Raw genomic sequence first — 13,818 nt, 5'->3', positions numbered from 1 at the left:
AAGGAACAACTGGCCTGTTAGCGTTAGCTTTTAGCTTGGCTAGCAGGTCTGCTTGCTTACACGCTGCTTCCTCTGTCCTCTGAGCCGGTGTAAGTCTGCTGTACCAGTCTGCAGCCGTGGGGCGTTGTGTCCTCGAGAGCTGCGGTCTGCTGAACTGCAGTGCAGTCTCTGAGCTACAGTGGAAGTGAGGTGAGCGAGTTGTTATCGATGTCCAAGAGTTAGGTTGAACTGTACCTTGTTAGTGTAGTTGTAAATGTGCTGTATAATGTTTCTATTTCAGGCCAGTCTCAAAACTAAATCTTCGTGAACCTCTCCCACAGCGTTGTGCTAAATCTTTAAGTAAACTGAAAAACTTTGTGAGGGGGGGAAAAAAAAAACTCGCAGAAGAGTAACTTTTTTTTCATTCCCCCTCCATAGCTCTTCCAGGGTTCTGTAAAAAGGAAAGTGAAGAGGACTAAAATTTTACTGTTACATCTAGCTAAGGATGTGAGCAGATTCATAGCCGTATTGGTTCACATGTTCACGTTCATTAACAGCGGAAAGTCACTGTTAGCCGAGTTAGCTATAAATCAACTGCTCTGTTTGCCCTTCCATATCTTTCCACCACATCCTCCTCTTCCTCATCTTCATCTTACTTTCGGAAGAAAGTGCGTATTTCTGTGCTGAGTGAGTAGGGTCTGGGCTTGGCGAATAATCTGAGAATAACGTAACGTTTAATATGTCAGTAGTAAACATGGAAAAATCCTTTGGGGTTGGCATGGAAACATTCAGGGCTTGATTCCTGAAGGCCCAAGGATTCTGACTTTTTTTCTAACAATTAATTTTTTTTTGCTAAATGACTGCATGGACGCAACTTTTGGTTTGTTATTTCACTGATTATTGGTTGGCATGCCATGATTCCCACATCAACATAACTGATGTGAATCGAAATTTCTTATAAGACCATAATGCCTTCTAATGTAATGGACTGTATTATCAACGATAACAAAATTTTTGTAATTTGAATTGTGTGTTGATTCTGTTCTCCCCTTAAGAACAAATCCCAATTAAGAAAAACATCTGTGAATGTCAGAATCATCATGAAAATATCATGAGTTTTTAGAAGACATTTCTTCTTAAGGACGGTGAATGAGGCCGAATGACATTTGGCAGCCTGGGTGTTAGGGGGATCTTTTGAACTTGTGACTACAAATAAATCATAAACGTTTGCGTAATTGAAGACTCACCTGTATAGGTGTGTGTTTGTGTGTCTATTTTTGCACATTATGTGTGTGTATATTTTTGCATAGAGGCATGTTGTGTGTATTTTTGAATGTCACTTTTTATGTTTTTGTTTATAATTAATGCTACAGCGCAGAGGAATTAAACGTTTCTTGAAATGTTTGGGAAAAACAAATTAATTGAATATTTTCCTTGAATGCAATTATACAAAAATCATAATGTTGAATAATTACATTCGTATACAGACATAAATGGTATAATTTAGTCATGGCAATTATAAAATGCTAAGAGTATTATTATTTTCTACACCAGTCCAGAGGTAGTTCGCTTTTTGCTATCAGGTATTTGAGGAAGCCTGTTTAATTATAGAGCCACATATATTTGTTATGGAGACCTACTGAGACACACCGGAGCCTGCCCCTCTCCTCTGGGCAGAGCCTTCAGGGGAACGTGCTGTTGTGTAGCATGTACACGTGAATCCACACAGCATAAGAAAAAGAGTGATGAATCTGAAACACAGTGGAACTGTCTCACTCTTTGTCTTTCACTCCTTGTCACCCCCCCCCCCCCCCCCCCTGTTTCTACCAGTTGACACAGAGTCATCCATCACCTCGGCAACAGTGCCTGTCAGCGCCCTGGAGGTGGGAGACCGCCGGGGCAGATGGGAAGGGAGGAAGAGGCAGGTCCTCCAGCAGCAGGAGGAGAGGAAGAGAGGTGTGTAGAAGTGAGATAAGTAGAGGTACATGTTTTAAAAAAAAAAGTTTTATAAAAGCAATTTAACAGTCCAGACGTGCACCCCTGACCCCTTGTGACCGGTCTACAGTACTACTTTAGGAGCAGTGAATCCATCATGACCATGGCAGCTCCTGGGGGGGGTGTAGGTGTGTTGCATACCACTGTCTGAAGTGCCTCTGTGCCCCTGAATCCGTCTGGCACTAAAGTGAATGTAAATGCCTTTCTGCCAGGACGTGTTTAGTTGGCAAACCGTCCGACTTTGACACAAAACAATGCTAATTATTGCACAAAGGCCGCATCAGCTGCGTTGTCACCAGCTTAAATGACACACAACTTAGGACGGATAAGCAAACAGCACACTGTAATTATGACATGCTCATAAATATGATCATTATAGAAGGCAGTTACACAAGGCTGTATTCTCTCAAGGGAACCGTTGATGGGGGATTATGGGTAGCTGAGTACTTTGGTTTCAGTAATCAGGGCAGTTGTTTTTGGAAGCATTTGCTAGTAATAGTTTTAGCAAATTATTAATAAAATATTTATTTGTTTTTTTTGGCACATTTAGAGCACTCTTACTTCAGAACATATTCTGCTTGAACTAAAACTGCAGTGTAGATCAAACAGCTGATGTTGAATCTGCTATCAGTATTGTGTCTGGATGGAGGGGCCTGCAGGAGTAAGATTCTGTGTTTTTAGGATGTTACATCTCTTACCTTATGCCTTGAAAGCCAACCTACATAGGCTGACACAGACCTACATAGGCTGACACAGACCTACATAGGCTGACCCAGACCTACACAGACCTACACGGGCGAACACAGACCTACACGGGCGAACACAGACCTACACGGGCGAACACAGACCTACACACACCAACACAGACCAACAAAAACCTGCACAGACCAACAAAGACCTACACAAACTGGCACAGTCCTATACAGACCAACATGCAGGTCTTTTAGAGAGAGCCAGAGAGAGAGAGCGAGGGAGACAGAGAGAGAGGAGGGGACAGCCCAGGAGAAGTGCCACCGAAACAGGATAATTGAAGAACTGAGGATTTTATGTAGTGTGTGTGTGTGTGTGTGTGTGTGTGTGTGTGTGTGTGTGTGTGTGTGTGTGTGTGTGTGTGTGTGTGTGTGCGCGCACATGTGTTTGATCAAGAAAGTATGTGTTTGTTGTGTGTAGCTCCCCCTGGAGGATGGCTTGTATCGATCACTCTTGTATTGACAGACACGCCTGTTCTCTGCACCGCTCTCAAACTCTCCCGTCCACAGATGCAAAACTAGGACCAGCTTCTAACAAACACTGCCTCATTGAGCCACTCATCACTAGGCTATTCTGCTTAATTTTTATTTTATAAGCAAAACTCCAGTAATATAAATAATAAAGCCATGTTCAAGTGCTAAACAGGCTATCCACAAGTGATGGAGCCAGACAGAATGATGCAAACACACACGTGGAGCTGGTTTGTGCCCAGTTAGTTAAGGTCAGTGCATCAGACGTCATTCAGTAGAAATGATCATTCTGTAAAGTCCAGGAAGCTTTAGTTTCACCGTATCTCCTCACTACAGCAGCGTTTAACCACCAGCACCGTAGGAGCAGTAACGACACAGAGAGACATCATTACTGCGTTCAGTGAAATCACTACCCACCACCTCTGTGGAAACTCCCAGTGATGAGAGGCCTTCTCAGTGGGAGTGTTAATTGGTTTTGTTTTTTAGCTTAAACATTATTTATTCATTTATTCATTAGTCATTCATTATTTAATCAGTTTTGATCTCTAATTATTTCCTTATAAGAATTTTTATTGAAGTGTTCAAATGGAGTTTATTGATACTGATGGAACTGCATGTAATTTAACTTGAAAACCTACCACTGATTTTAAACCAAACACATCGCCACAATGCAACCTGTCATGTGTTTTTATCTCTAATATCTTCAATATATCTCACAGACATAATTCTAATACTGCAGTTGTAAAGGTTTGGACACGTTTACCAAAGCTGAATAAAAGCTTTATTCAGATTTGCGATGTCTGAGGTGAAGTAGCATTTGTTTGGCTGTTGTCTGGCCTGTGGGTGGAGATGCTAATGTAAAACAAAACAATAATTTTTTCTGCTGGAAAGCTGCTTTACATATAGAGTAAAAGAGTAAATAATGAAATAAAATAAACAATTACCAGTGTAAAATTATCCTCTTCTGAAAGGCTACTGAGAGAGCAAAAGAGAGTAAAAATTAGATCTATAGAGTAGCTCTAATTTGAAAAGCTTTAAACAGATCCATGCATTTAGCCTCTGCCCTCACTCCCACACACACACACACACACACACACACACACACACACACACACACACACACGCACGCAAACACACACACACACACGTGCACACACGCAAAACAGAGTTGAGCATCATGTTTACTACTTTACTCTTGATTTTATTGTTAAGCATTTTTTATTGCTGTGCTGCTGTTTTAATTTAAGCACAACACACACACACACACACACACACACACACACACACTTTAGTGTGTAAGGATTCATTCTCTTTTTTGCTTTTTTCCAAGAACACAACTCGACGACAGGAAGAACAAACCCGATAAATGAGTGTAATTAACCTCTTTGCCTGCTCCCATTCACACCGCTCCTCGCCTCACACACCTGCCACGTTTCTTCTCTCATTTATTCATCCACGATTCTTTTCCCTCCCCAATTACAACAGTGAGATGATACATGGGCCCCAGGCAGATGAATGAAGAGCGCATAGAAAAACTGGATGACAATTATTAATAAAGATTTCTTTGTTTTTCATTCTCATCACCTTTACTTTTAATGTATTTCATTTCTTTTTCTATTAATAGGTGCTTTATGTGTGTTGTGTAAAGTGACTGGATCGCATGCTCCGCCCCCTCTGTCTCCATGGTTCACCTGCCCCTGATTGCCTTGACCGATGCAGATTGGTGTTGAATCAGTTCTGGGTCGTATAGCACATGCAGATAAAGCAAAGCTTGTGTAAGATCAGTTTCAGATCGTTTCATCCACACGTCTCTTTCTGGGCTGGTGCTTCCTGTTCCCCCCGTGTTGCCGTCGGCAGTGGGAGTGTAGAGGAAGACACAAACCCCCCCCCCCCCCCCAGCACAGCAGAGACATCGCAGCAGCAACATCACCCCAACGTCTGCTCACGGACCAGGGCGCGTCGCACTTGTGTCATACGCATAGGAACATACCACTCCCAACAGCAACGGGGGGCAAAGGGAGGGTAAGGGTGAGTCCATCTTCATATCTCTGACTGACAACCTACTTCCTTGTGTTTTCATCTGCTCTGGCTCGGTGTGATCTCCCCTGAGTCGACTGGGTGGGGTTTTCAGACCAGCACTGCAGTTAGTGGGATCCTCACGCAATGTTTCACGAATGTAGTGACTTTGTATTCCGCTGGTTGAATGCCATGACTTGTTTGGATGGCTGTTTTGGCGAAACCTCACAAAGTTCCTTCATAACTCGTTTTTACTCGTTTCTTTATTATTATGTATTAATGTGTGGATTTGGAGGCTGCAAAAACATTAGAAAGAATGTCCTTCAGTTATGATGGATACCTCAATTCATTTAGTAAGTGCGTCTTAAGAAAACGGAGCAGTGGAATCTGACATAGGCCCCTAAATCACACACATAAGGAGCATGTATAATTCAGCACCCCATTATTTAATCTGTCTTAAAACCAACTGGGTACAAGGCATCTTTTCAAAGTTGAATGGAATTTAGGAATTCATCTTATCTGTAATAAATAATTAAAACCTGATTTGCTGGGTACATTGGTAGCAGTTGGAGGTTCTGTTGGGCTGCTGGACTGCCTCGTGCACCCGGGTGCTGCACTGTGGGCTCAGCAGTCTGGGCCTGTTGCACAAGGCCAGGCGAACAAAGGATGATTACTGGCCGCTCTGATGTGAGCAAGCACCCGCCAGCCGGATCCGAGAGGGCAAACGGGGAAAAGCAAAAGGGAAAGAGAGGGTGAAAGTGAGGAAGGCAGAGAATGAAAGAAAGATGTAAAATTGAGAGGAAAGTGAAGGAGACAGCAAGAGAAAATGAGAGAGAGAGAGAGACAAAAACAAAGGAGGAACGAGAGAAGATGAAACAAAGAAAAAGCAGAAAAATGGAGCGCCTTGTGTCGGCGCCATGGTTAATCCAGTAGCCGACAGGGAGAGTGACTAACAGGAGAGATTCTCCACTGTGTCAATAACGCGTGTGGGAAAAGGGGGTGTGGCTGAGGGAGAGAGAGCTTACTGAGATAGACATAATAATGTACAGAGAGAGAGAGAGAGAGAGAAGCATGAAACTGCCTAGAAAGAGAAGAGAGTGAAGAAAGAGTGATAGAATTGGGGAGAAAGAAAGGCTGTACGAAAGAAGTTGTAATATTGTAAACAGTCACTTTGCCATGGGAATGTGTGTGCATGTGCATGTAGACACTGTGTGTGTGTGTGTGTGTGTGTGTGTGTGTGTGTGTGTGTGTGTGTGTGTGCGTGTGTGTGTGTGTAATAGAGTCTATCATGAACATGTAAGTCCTGCAGTTCTGTTCACCCAACAAAGGAAGGGAATTGAAATAATGATCTTATGTGGCATGTACAGCATTCAGCAGTCCAAGTCCAACCCACATCGCCCACCTCACATCCAGACCCTTCCAGACGCTCTCCCAGGATCTCCAAGGATCTCCCAGGATCTCCAAGGCTCTTGAAGGCTCTGTTCCACTCCAGAAACTTTGGCTTCTACCCCTCTCCCCTCCAAATATCAAAACGTCTGCTGCTGAATATTTCAATGCTTATGTATTTTGGTTACGTTATGTTTTTGTTCAAAGTACTTACTGGGGATTAGTGGAGAAAATAAACTCTCCACCTCTCAGACTACCTGAGCGTCCATGAGCTTGGGGGAGTGGGAAGGTTAATCCCGTCTGAATTACAGTCCAACTTTGAATCAAAATTTGTTTAGAGAATATGCCCATGTGTTTATTGTATACACTGTATATTATAGTTCTGTCATATATTTACAGTCTTATACCAGTAATATTTAACACAAACAGTCTTTGACTTCTCCTTGCAAGTCCCATATGGAAAGAGTGCAGGTTTACAGCGCCCCCTTGAGGAGCAAGCTTCAGGACTCCACGGTTTCAGTTTAACTGTTGTATCTGCTATATCTCAGTAGGCCTGGCAACTGGTCTCCATGGTGATGTCACCAGACACAGGGGTCCATCCACCTCCATGATACCATATGGCCTAAAGCGGAGGTGTAACCAGTGGAACCCTAGTGAACTAATCTCTCACACACACACACACACACACACACAAACACACACACACACAGGCCACTGGTGAATTAGGTACAGGTGCATCCCATCTGCTCTCTGTCCTCTTCACTACAGGAATCTCTTCGTCTGCCCATGACATCGATGAAACACATGGCTAAATTCCTATACATGGCTGTTAACACAAAAGCATGTATACACACATACATATATTTGTGCATGATTACTTAAAAAAAGCAAAAGAAGTAATTCAGATTTTCATGTCCACCATAAATCATACTGAAATCTGGGCTTCTTCTAAAAAAAAACAGGTTAAGTAAGCAAGTAAATGGAGTAACGGTTAAATGGGCTTTAAATATGCTTCTGTATTACACTGTAGGTTACCATGGCTTACACCAGCCCCTCTGACACCCAGCGCCAGAGAGCAGCTCAGACCAAACCTTCAGTGGGTTCTTATAATTGAGTTTTAAGCAATTACAGAGGAACTAATGCATCTTAAATGGCTTTTAAATTAAGAATAAAGATTAGCTTTTTCTTTTTTTTTTTTACACCTACTTTCTGTAGACTGATGGTAAAAGGTTTGCAGGGAAGTGGTCATCTAGAAGAGGAGAGATATTAATAATAATAAATCACTCTCTATGTCCATAACCATTTTTTATATTTTTTTACAGACCCCATTAGTGATACATATGCCTTTACTTATGTATGAGTAGAGGAGAAAACGTGAGCATGTGTATTTGCATGTTTACCTACGTGCGGCCGTGCCGTTGTTAGTATGCGAGGAACATTTCCTGTGACCTGTACAAGCTGGTTGAGCCCTGGTCATTCTCTGAAGACTCCACTGATTAGACTTTAATTGGCTAATTAACTCTCTGCTTCGAAGAGCACAAAGATAGAGAGATAGAGGGCAGAGGATCATGGGTAGGGAGCCTGTTTCAGATGGCTGTGGTCTTGATACTGTATGCGTGTTCCTTTACTTTCCTCTATTTTCCTCTTAGACTTCCTCTTGTTGCTCTGCTCTTTGAAATGTTGTTTTGTATTCCCTCTCTCACACTCTCCCCGTCTCCATCCCTCTCTTTCCGGCTCTGCCGTGGAGAGAGAGAGGCACTGAAGCATACCACAGAGAGCTCCTGTCTGTCACAATCACACACGCTCCCCATTAGTGTGACAAACACAGTTGACATCCAATTTCCCCCCCACCCCCCCATTGCACGGCAGTTTCACACAAAATGGATGACGAAGCTCAGCACCGGTTCACTCTGAGTGCCGTCACTCCTCTGTCCCCCGAGGCCATTTACAACCAAAACACCGTCACATACATGAATGACAGCTCGTCCCATGCTAAGTGAAAGACGGTGGCAGCGAAAGACAGGAATTTGTGGTGACATCTTGTCTTCTGGAGTGTGTGAGCAAACAAGGCACCGCGTGCGTTTTCCGCACTAGTCGTGTAGACTTAGTCACACACACACGAATGTATGCACACACAGCAATACTTGTGCTCTAAGAGGCTAGATCCTTAAGATATTATGGTCTCTTGAAAAACTGTAATATCACTGACTGTCTGCATGAATGAATTCAGCCACAGATCTGTTGCATGTATGGGAGTCCTGAGCGGTTCTATAATGTTTAACAATTCTTCAATGTTTAATGTTTAGTCTCTCTGTGTGTAGAACAGAGACAGAACACACAGGTTGTCTCAAATGTAAGGAAACGCTCATATAATATCTTATCAGATATAATTGTTGCTGCTTGTGCTAGCACACAGCCAGATGTTTTGTTGAAATGTCATCAGCAGTAGGAGAAAAGAATGGCCTGCTTATTTAATTTTATATGGGTGTTTTCTTATTTTGGAGACACCCTGTACAGTCTATGGTGTGGTGTGAGTTGTTTCTGAGACTGCTTTTACCTGGGTACGCAATTTACGGTGAGGTCAAAGCACAGGGGAGAAATGATACTGGAACATGCTTGGCATGCTCATTTTAATAGCACTGCTGCCATCTGCTGGCAGCCTGTGGAGATGCACAACTTTGAGAAATCCTGGGATCAGCAAATAGGTGGCAGTACAAATTAAACTGCGGTGTTCATTTATTAGTATACGCATTTTAATGACAGAAAGGAAAGTGGGGAAGAATAGTGCTGAGATGTGGAAGTCTTGAATTATTTTGCTTTACCTCTCCTATATTTCAGATCAATTTTTCTATAATGTCCTGCAGACCTGGGTGAGCTGTGACCGCAGCTGCAGTAAAAGTGAGTCAAATTAAATTTTCAAATCAGTTTCTTAAAGGAAGAGTCAAACAGATTTAAATTGATCGCTGACATAGTCTTTTATAAAACCGTGCCTACCCCACTACTCGGGGGTTTTTACATAACAGAAATGTATTTTAATCCCCCGCCTTCTCTAATGGCTTTAGAGAGATGCTGAGGGAGGGAATCCAATTCAGTTCTTATCTCTACTGAATTTAAGATTAAAGGTCTGATCATGCATGAATTTTGAGATGGGGAATTTTTTCCATGAATTCCTGAGACTACTTAGGTAAGACCTTGAAGGGCACATCTGCAGATGAATTATTTGTATATTCCTGTAATAGTGTCATTTCATTATTTTATGTTAAAATGCACCCAAGGAACTCTAGTGATGGAGACCCTGTCTTTAAGCTCCAATCATCTCTGAGACAGTCAGTCACTGACTTGTTTATGGGGAGGGGGGTTAATTGAGTTAAGTGGCAGGTCTGTAGAAGGATTAGTGGATGTAAATCAGTATGTGTATGTGTATCTGAGCAAGAACTCAGATCTGTTTACTTGTTGCACACTTTGTGTTGTGGGTCAGTCTACACTTAATAACCCATGAGGAATTAATCTATACTTAATCACCCGTGTGGAATAAATCTACACTTAATCACTGAGGAGCAGAGGTGTCAATTCCAGGTTCAGAAAGTAAAAGTCCTCACCAGGATTTTGCTCAGGCTTCCTGGATTGTGTTGATTCCACTAATTTTACCTAGATTGCACTAATTAGAAAATCCAGCAAGCTTGAGTAAAATCCTGGTGAGGACTTTTACTTTCTGAACCTGGAATTGACACCTCTGCTGAGGAATTAATGATGAAATGAAATTTTTTAGATAGTTCTGAAAATTTATCAAAAACAAATCTCTTTTTCCCCAAAGGGATTCAGGCACGTTGCTGTGGTGTTCCAAATTGTGGTCAGGTGAATCAGGCTTTGTGAATCATGAATGCGATATCATTGCTATAATTACGCTTGGGATGTTTGAATCCAGTTGTTGCAGTTTGGAAAGGCACACAGCTGCGTTTACATGAGCCCACAATTCACACTGCATTGTCAGGACAAAAAACAAGCCATGACGTTTTGTAGATTGCTGCAATCAAATTGATGTGAGCCATGGATCAGGGCCAGGATGGGGCAATATGAATATAAAGATAGGATAATATAAATCATTCCTGGTTTATCCTACAGCATCGTGCTGTGGAGGTTCCTCTCAGTGGTCGTGACAGGGAGACAATTGCGGGACAGATGAACGCAGCCAAAGACAGCAGCATCCTTGAAGAAAACCTTCAGAGTCAATGCAAACTCAGACTGGAGGACAGTTTGCCTTTCAATGTCCTTCCGAACGTTCTTCTGAACGCCCTTGGGTGGCCCAGCCAATGGTCAGACTTAAACACCCTCCAACAACTGTAGAAAGTCAAGAAGATGTCATTTCACAGATGTTACCTGTCCAGCCTGGTTGAGCTTGGGAGGAACTGCCATGAAGAATGGGATAACCTGCCCAAATCCAGGTGGGCAACACCTACAGACTTATCAAAGAAGGCATGCAGCTTTAATGGCTGCCAAGGGGGTCTTTAACAAAGTTCTGAATTCTGAAAACTTTTGAGGTATTTTTGTAGTTTGGTTATTAATTTTAGAATTAACTATGGGAAATTAAGTGAAGACTGAGAGGTGAAAGTGGAAATTTTATCAATTCACACAATCACACAATGACCCAGAGGAAGAGTGCCCCAACTGGCTAACTATAAAAACGGTTGGGTCTTTACATTAAATGCTCAAACCATAATCAAAAATACATCATCATCAACAACCATGACTTATATGTAGAGCTTTACTATCTGAGCAGATGAGCTTTGAATGCCCAGTATTCTCATATTTCTATTGTAACTTGTTTGATGTGTTTTTGCCATCCTGACTGGACCATGACTACCAGTTTGCAGTTGTAGCAACATTGAAAGTATCTAGTATATTCTTGGTCATCGGAAGGTGAGCTGTCAGAAAAATAACTTCTCGATTGCTTTCCATTAGCCGCCCTCCTTGCTCTTGGAAGCAAACAAGGTATACGCTTCCAAGCAACACCTTGGTATTTTACAAGTGATACCCTTTACAAGTGATACCATTTACAACTGATACTCTTTACAACTGATACCCTTGTAAAGAGTTTGTAAATTACATGCAGGTCATAAAGTTGTAGTCTCATCAACATTTATTAAAACCTTGGAGGAACCTTACAAGTTTACGTACGGTTTGTGATCAGTCTCAACTCTTATGGGTTTGCCATATAGAAATAATGTCTGAACTCTTCACATCGCTATATAAGGCTAGAAGTTCTTTTTCCTTTTGGAAAACACACTTTTTCTGGCAGTCAGGAAGTAATCTAGAGCCTCGTGCTACAGGCTGGTATTCTTGTATAACTCCCATGGCTCCCAAATTTGCATTCACTGTGTGTGTTACGTCTTTGCAAACATTGTAAAATCTCAGCACGGGAACGCCGCTGATGAGTGACTTCAGAGCTGGTCTACTGGGAGGTGTTTCAGCCAGAATTCAGTCTTTGTGTGGAAGCTGTCTTTTGTTTATTTTACATTAATTTGCATGAATTAGAAACAAATAACAAAAAATGCTGCTGCAGTATTGCGCTGGAACCAAGCTGGGACTACACAGCCCTCTGTGGCATGGCGCGTTGTTCTGCTGAAAGTGTCCTTCTGTCGTAGCATAAACAACTGTCATGGAGGGATGAACTTGGTTGGCCACAATGCTTAGGTAAGCCCTGCTTTCCCAACATCCATCCACAGGTATCAAAAGACTGAGTATGGGCCAAGAGAATATTCCACTCACCATTACTCCCCAAGAGAATATTCCCCTCACCATTACTCCCCAAGAGAATATTCCCCTCACCATTACTACCCAAGAGAATATTCCCCTCACCATTACTACCCAAGAGAATATTCCCCTCACCATTACTACCCAAGAGAATATTCCCCTCACCATCACTCCCCAAGAGAATATTCCCCTCACCATTACTCCCCAAGAGAATATTCCCCTCACCATTACTACCCAAGAGAATATTCCACTCACCATTACTACCCAAGAGAATATTCCCCTCACCATTACTACCCAAGAGAATATTCCCCTCACCATCACTACCCAAGAGAATATTCCCCTCACCATTACTCCCCAAGATAATATTCCCCTCACCATCACTACCCAAGCCTGAACTGATGACACCAGACACCAAATTCTGATTTTGACCCGTCAGCATGGGGGCGACACAAAGCTGGATTCATTTGACCAGGCGATGTTTTTCCCAGTGCTCTGTTATCTGATGTTTGTGCTCTTTTGTTCCACTGGAGTCTTGCCTTTCTGTTTCACATTAGACAGTAATGACACTCAAACCAGCCGCCTGCTGTTACAGCACAGCACATCCAACGAATGACAATTCACGCATTTGGACACATTAGTCGGTGCAGCAGTGCTGTGTTCAGCCATCATGCGCTTGACTGTACACTGCATCTTCATCACAACGATCTTTGACCTCTGACTCCTTTGGTCAATGAGTTATTTACATCCACAGACGACTCTTTCACTGAATGCTTTTCCTCCGTGACCCGGTTGTCAAAGTCTCGACGCTGTTGCATTAGAAAACACCAGAAGGTGGGCAGTATTTGGAGTGCTGGCCCCAGCTAGCACTGATGACCAGAACTCATTCATGCGTCTGGTTTCCACACAAATCAGTTTCTTGGGTGATATGGAGAACTCCTTCGCAACCATTCTGGCACAATCGTGTGACTTGAACAGCCAACATTGGTGATATGAAGGTTTGAGCTTTCAGACTTGATAAAAGTTGTCTTTGCTAATTTAAAAAAATGTTTTACACAGTTGGAGTTTTAAGGACTTGTGTTTCATTACAATGTTTGGGTAAAGTCTTTCCTTTCAGCAAACAAAATACTGCATGACCTTTTTCTCTGTCCAGATTAACTTGATCAGATCCCCCGAAAATTCAGGTTTCAGTGTCATATTCAAAATAGTTGCTGTCTTGGTTGATGAGCAGGTAGTATTTTTTATTTATTTTTATTTTTTGCTATTTCTGAATCAGGAAACGTGTTCCTGAACAACCTGCCTGTAAGCTCATACACCTGGAACGGCAGGTTGTGTACAATAATGAAAGATGTAAAATACACCTCATCTCTAGAGACCTTCTTTGTCAGATTTTGGTTTTGTGATTAGAGAAACAGCGAAACACTTGAGCAGCCAAGCGCGTGTTTAGCCTCCCTACAGGAATAAAACCATGAGG

The 13,818-nt window shown here is 42.4% G+C and overlaps 1 protein-coding gene across 3 annotated transcripts in view; it reads left to right on the top strand.

Moving 5' to 3' along the window:
• The window catches only part of LOC143480792 (uncharacterized), a 123,806-nt gene that overhangs the window by 65,839 nt on the left and 44,149 nt on the right, over positions 1 to 13,818 (top strand). The window contains exons 2-4 of one of the 3 annotated variants that reach the window (XR_013121877.1): positions 1,810 to 1,935; positions 9,435 to 9,494; positions 10,719 to 11,733. Coding sequence is in view for 1 of the 3 variants with exons in the window: in XM_076978632.1 (XP_076834747.1) it covers positions 1,810 to 1,935 (126 nt within the window). In the remaining 2 variants the exon portion in view is untranslated. Of the gene's footprint in view, positions 1 to 1,809; positions 1,936 to 3,144; positions 3,586 to 9,434; positions 9,495 to 10,718; positions 11,734 to 13,818 lie in introns of those variants that run through there. The other 2 variants (XR_013121878.1, XM_076978632.1) reach the window with 2 other exon arrangements.

Source organism: Brachyhypopomus gauderio, chromosome 17, assembly GCF_052324685.1.
Source record: "Brachyhypopomus gauderio isolate BG-103 chromosome 17, BGAUD_0.2, whole genome shotgun sequence".
Classification (NCBI taxonomy): Eukaryota; Metazoa; Chordata; class Actinopteri; order Gymnotiformes; family Hypopomidae; genus Brachyhypopomus; species Brachyhypopomus gauderio.
The sequence above is the reverse complement of the archived record's forward strand: the minus strand, read 5'-3'. Positions and strand labels throughout refer to the sequence as shown.